This window comes from Tursiops truncatus, chromosome 20 (assembly GCF_011762595.2).
Source record: "Tursiops truncatus isolate mTurTru1 chromosome 20, mTurTru1.mat.Y, whole genome shotgun sequence".
NCBI lineage: Eukaryota > Metazoa > Chordata > Mammalia > Artiodactyla > Delphinidae > Tursiops > Tursiops truncatus.
Window position 1 is genome coordinate 19,431,768 of NC_047053.1, and position 5,592 is coordinate 19,437,359.

The 5,592-nt window shown below is 45.9% G+C and overlaps 1 protein-coding gene across 1 annotated transcript; it reads left to right on the top strand.

Annotated features, from left to right (window-relative positions):
- The first annotated feature begins 3,299 nt into the window (after window positions 1-3,299).
- LOC101326847 (C-C motif chemokine 2) lies at window positions 3,300-5,224 on the top strand. Its single transcript, XM_019927171.3, has 3 exons — window positions 3,300-3,458; window positions 4,222-4,339; window positions 4,722-5,224. Exons 1-3 carry the CDS (start codon window positions 3,383-3,385, stop codon window positions 4,825-4,827), a joined length of 300 nt encoding a protein of 99 aa, XP_019782730.1. The 5' UTR covers window positions 3,300-3,382; the 3' UTR covers window positions 4,828-5,224.
- Window positions 5,225-5,592: the final 368 nt, after the last annotated feature.

The following is a 5,592-nucleotide window of genomic DNA, read 5'->3' on the forward strand; positions in this document are numbered from 1 at the left end:
CTCATCTGTGTGTTGTTGAGGAGGGGTCCCAGGGGGACTGGGGATTCTGGGGAACAGCAAAACCTTAACCCTGCCTTCTCGCCACAACTCTCCCCGGGGCCTTTCCCTTGCATGCCCTGAAGCAGGGCCCCAACCCGGACCTTGCACTGGGATGTTCGCAGCACATGCCCCCCGTGAGACGTCTCTGGATCCAAACCCAGCATCTGGAATGCAGGCTCCAGCCAAGTGCATTCTTCTCCAAGGAATCTGGGGACTTCCAGAGCTGCCTCAGAGTGGGAATTTCCACTTGTTTCTCCCATCCTGTGATTGACCCTCCATCTGGGGAGAGCAGCTCTTCTTGACTGAGCAGAAGTGACAGGGAGGCAGCTACCATCTTCCTGAAGACTTTCTCTTCTGACTCATCTTTCACCTTTGATCTGTTTGTTGCCTGACACTTGCAGTGACTGAGTCACTTTCCAAAAATGGTGATCCCTTCCTGAAGCAGAGACATGGCTTCAAATACTCAGAAGTCTGCCTGAAAACTCAGAAAAAAAACCCAGAAAACTTCTCTGTGTGACTATGGGTGACCAGGGGCCAGCTGCTCTCCCTGCCCATATCAAGAATATGGTTTCCTTACATAAGAAGAGGAGATGTACTGTAAGATCTCTACAGGTGCATTGGCTCTAGGAGACGAGGAACGATAACTACCTAGCAGAATCAAGAGAGAGCAGTTTCAAGATCTCAACATCTTGATTTTTTTAGGGGAATTATATTTTTATTTATAAAGACAAATTATCAATGTCATGAATGAAAGATGATACATCAGCGTTTAACCTTTAGACAATAAAGAGGTAATAAAAGAATATTGTGGACAAATATATGTCCATAAATTCAACACGATACATAAAACCAACCAATACATCACAAGAAACAAATTCCCAAACTTTCCCACAAAGAAATAGACAACCTGAATAATCATATACGAAAGCCTGATATCTATCCAGCTGAAAACTTTCCAGATGAAACCTTCAGACCCAGATGTTCTATTACTTTTCAATATTATGGGGGTTTTGTGGGGTTTTTTTCTTATAGACTTACATTTTTTAAGATCTCAACATCTTTAAATTTGTTAACCTAGACAAAAATCCAAGGAATGACCGGATTCTAGAAGGAAACGGGATGAAATCCACCAAGTCCACAGAAAAGGACACTAATAGACTAGAGAGGAGTTTCCATTAATATGAGGAAAAATGTCTCGAAGTTAAGGTGAGATGGTCTGGGAAGACATACATGACGTTACACAGTCTCCATTCCTGAAAATAATTGACTCATTCAGTAAGAATGGATAGAGCTGTTGGCAGAGCACTGAGCAAAACAGCCCAAGTCGGGGTTGAGGAGGTGGTAGGCGGGTTAAAAGGAGTCAGGCAGAATGCAGTTAAGGCTCCTAGAGGGGCACAAGCAGAGCAGTGCCCAAGTTAATTTGTTCTCTTTGTCCTGCCCTTTTGGAATCACACCCAAAAGCCTGGCATGGCTTCTCCATAGATTCTCTGCTCTTAGATTCTCTAGGAAACCAATATCCATCCTGAGACATTAAGCCTAGTGCCTGGAAGTAGGGATTCTGGAATCAGTGTCCTGGGTGGGAATCTCAGCCCCACCTGCTCTTACCTGTGAGATCCTCGACAAGTGAGTTCACTTCAGTTGCAATGTAAGGCAAGTTGGGTTGTTTGGAGGACCAATGAGACAATGCTGGAAATCACCCAAGCACAGGGCCTGGCTCCTGGGAAACACTCAGTGACACCAGCTAGTCCTCTTCTTCGCCATTACTCACCACTAATATGGACCAGATACAGTCGTTTGTTCAATAGAACCCATTTCTTATTACAAATGTAGCAGTGGTTACAAATGTCAGACAGTTCTTCCAAAAAGTTCCATGTATTGCATAGACCTTGTCTCAAAGACTCTCTAAGAAAGAAAGGTCACCAGCTCATGGGCATGCTCACTGGGCAAAGACCAAGCAAGCTCAAAAGCACGAGGCAGTGAAATGGGGGAGTAGAGACCTGAATTCGAGGCTCGGCTTAGCCACCAACATGCCTCAAGGAATCCTATCATATTTGTAAGAGAAAAGAGTTCACTGAAATGAATGCTGAGGTCTTAGGTATTATGACTGCTTCTGGGGTTTCTGAGGAAATCTAAGACAGAGCTGCAGCATGAAGGCAAGTGTTCTAATTCCAGTAATGCTGTTCCTTTGCTCACCCCTGCTACCTAGGAATCCAGAAAGAAGCTGGGCTAACAGCCGCCGTAGCAAAGGACACGCTTCTTGTCTTGTCTGCCTGCTGTGCTAACCACAGGCTCCAAATCCCATAATGACTTAACCGCAAGGAACATCCCCGACTCCCCTTTAGATGTCGGCTAGTTTGGCAGAGGCTGAGGACAGAGGGCACCCAGGTAAATGACCAGAGAGCCAGCTGGGGAATGTGCCCCTTTCATATGTCCTAGTCATGACAGCACAAGACACTGGGTTCTTCTTGGGGGAACTCAAGCAGGTTACTTACCTTCTCTGTATCTTCGTTGCCTGGCTATAAAATTGGAATGAACAATACCTACTAGATGGGGTTGGAGAGTTGAAAGGCTTGGCATTTGTAAAGGGCTTAGAATATTCCTGGCACAGAGTAAGTACTGCATTAGTATTACATGAAAATTTCTTTTGCAGCACTACATGATTTAGAGGGCTTCTTCCAAGTCTTAAATCCGATGATTCTAGAATTCACTTTTATAGTTTAAAAAAACCCTATAGTTCGGCTAAGCTTCAATTGTACCACCATCCTACATTTCAAAGAGCAAGGGGATTTAGTATGCTGTTGCGGGGCGGGGTGGGGGCTGCCAAGACTTCAGAACCGTTTCTTGGCTTGAAGGTCCCCTGGGATGTTGCTTGAAGGTAGACCAGGGTTAAACCATGGTTAAGCTCAGAGATGCTTTCATCGTCCTTGTGACCTCTCTTTCTCTTGCTTCCCTTCCTTTCTGCAGTTTTCACTTCGGAGAAAGCAGAATCCTTAAGAATAAACCGTTTGGTTTACGTCTGTGGTCTCTCGGGATATAACTGTACCCTGCTCCTCCCATTTCTTTTTATCTCAACTTCGAATGGAAAAAGTGTCCAGTCCTGACCTACCGCTTCTCTCTTCTACTTCCTGGAAATGTCTTCGGGTGCTTCACTTGCTCAGCACTTTCAAGATTCCACTTCGTCATTCATTGAGGCTGATGCTGTCCTGGGCCAACCTCTCTCCCATTGCTCCACCCTCTTGGTTTTCAATAAAAGGCAGGCAAAGCCACTGCAGGAGCAGAGAGGCTGAGACCAATCCAGAAACCAACAGCTCCCACGCTGAATCTTGAATCCTCTCTCTCCAACATGAAGGTGTCCGCAGCCCTCCTGTGTCTGCTGCTCACAACAGCCGCCTTCAGCACCCAGGTGCTCGCTCAGCCAGGTAAGTCCCCTGTCTCTTTCCCTTTGAAGCACATCACCCCATCCCTGGGTTGTGATGGGCCATCAGAGCAGAAGGTACCCACACTCTCGCTTTAACTAGGAAAGTCAGAGAGGCATAGGAGTGAGCTTGATCACAGAGCTTCCCTTGGGCAGAGCCGGGATGAGAATTCCAGCTGCAGACCCCAAATCCAGCTCCTTCCAGAACTCCAGCTCTGGAAGCCTGAACCCAGAGCAGTTACTGCCCTGGCTCCTTTCAGCAAAATTTGGGGACTGGGATATAAAGAGAGGGGGTTCTCTGGCAGGGTATTTCCAGATACTGTGGAGGGCAGAGGAGGAGACCTGGAATCTGGACTCCAGAGACTCAGTTTTGCAGAGGCAGTGGGTACCAGGGAAACTCACAACCAAGCATCGATTACTTGGAGCCTAAAGGGGACCCACAGCTGTGTCCCTGACCCTGATAACTTGGATTATTAGCTCCTCTTAAGAGCACTTCCAAAAGTTATTTAGTTTTTTTTTTAAGTTATTTAGTTTTAACAGAGCTCCCTTCCCTCAGTTCATTATCGATGCTGTATACCCATTTTAGAGCATAGGAAACTGAGTTTGTATGCTATTCTAGCATAGGCAGAAGTATTGGGATTTAAGTGGTTCTACCTCCACTCCTGACTCCCTTTTGTCTTCTCCTTACTCCTCTTTTCTGCTCTGATTGAGATCAGAAAGAACCTAGTCCGTCCTAAAGTGCTTTTTCTTTGTGGTTCTATTTCCAGATGCAATTAACTCCCCAGTCACCTGCTGTTATACATTCGCCAATAAGAAGATCTCGAATCAGAGGCTGATGAGCTATAGAAGAGTCACCAGCAGCAAGTGTCCCAAAGAAGCTGTGATGTGAGTTGAACACTTCAGGCCTCCGTGGTCCAGTTCTTCCTCGGGGCGCCAGGGGCATGGTTCACAAATGTGAAGTCAGAGAGTTACGTGACCTAATCCAATATCCAAAGGTGCCCAATGGAAAAACTGCAGCCACAAGGGAAGAAGTTACTCCTAACATCACTCTCCACCTGGGTGCTTATTCAGACCATCCCGGTTTCTTTAGCCTGAAATCAGGATGGCTTTATCTGCACCATCTACAGGACTGACTTGCCCTGGGCTCCCTCCTTCCACCTGCTTTCCTCCTCAAGTTCCCACGGCAGCGTCTTGGGGTAAATAGGCTGCATTCATAGGCTGAAATCTCAACGGAACTCCATCTAACCGTCCCCTCTCTTCTCCACAGCTTCAAGACCATACTGGGCAAGGACATCTGTGCAGACCCCAAGCAGAAGTGGGTCCAGGACTCCATGAGACATCTGGACAAGAAAAGGCAAACTCCAAAGCCTTGAGCACTCCCTCCACAACCCGAGAATCTGAAGACAGTTTGTTTTCTTCTGGCTTTCCCTAACTGCCCTATGATGTTATCTTATTATAATTTTAAAGAGTGTGCACTTTATTGATATGAAACATGATGCCTTAAGTAATATTAATCTTATTTAAGTTATTGATGTTTTAAGTTTATCTTCCATGACTACTAGTGTTTTGTTTCTTTTTTTAAATGGAGACTTGGGCAAATTGCTTTCCTCTGTGAATCCCAGTTCTACCCCTGGGATGGCGGGAGGGTCCTTGCAAGGATGATTAATGAAAAAACTTTTTGTTTTACATTCTAAGTCATTGCTGAAAGTGCTATTGTGGAAATGTATATTATGTAACTATTGAACAAAATATATATATTTTTGTACAAAACCTGTCTTTTGACATTTTCTTGAAGGAAATTAAAAAGCTGAGTATAGGGCTTCCCTGGTGGCGCAGTGGTTGAGAGTCCACCTGCCGATGCAGGGGATACGGGTTCGTGCCCCGGTCCGGGAGGATCCCACATGCCGCTGAGTGGCTGGGCCCGTGAGCCATGGCCACTGAGCCTGTGCGTCTGGAGCCTGTGCTCCGCAACGGGAGAGGCCACAACAGTGAGAGGCCCAGGTACCGCAAAAAAAAAAAAAAGAATATATGACTTGAACTTATCGTTGATGAATGCATGAGATTTTTCTAGACAAATTACAAGATCATTAAGAAAAGGAGAGGGAATTCCCTGGCGGCCCAGTGCTTAGGACTCTGTG

Coding starts and splice junctions, on each gene's coding strand:
- LOC101326847 (XM_019927171.3), top strand. CDS start 3,383: ATGAAGGTGTCCGCAGCCCTCCTGTGTCTGCTGCTCACAACAGCCGCC. Junction 3,459..4,221: donor CCAGGTGCTCGCTCAGCCAG/GTAAGTCCCCTG, acceptor TTCTATTTCCAG/ATGCAATTAACTCCCCAGTC. Junction 4,340..4,721: donor TGTCCCAAAGAAGCTGTGAT/GTGAGTTGAACA, acceptor TCTTCTCCACAG/CTTCAAGACCATACTGGGCA.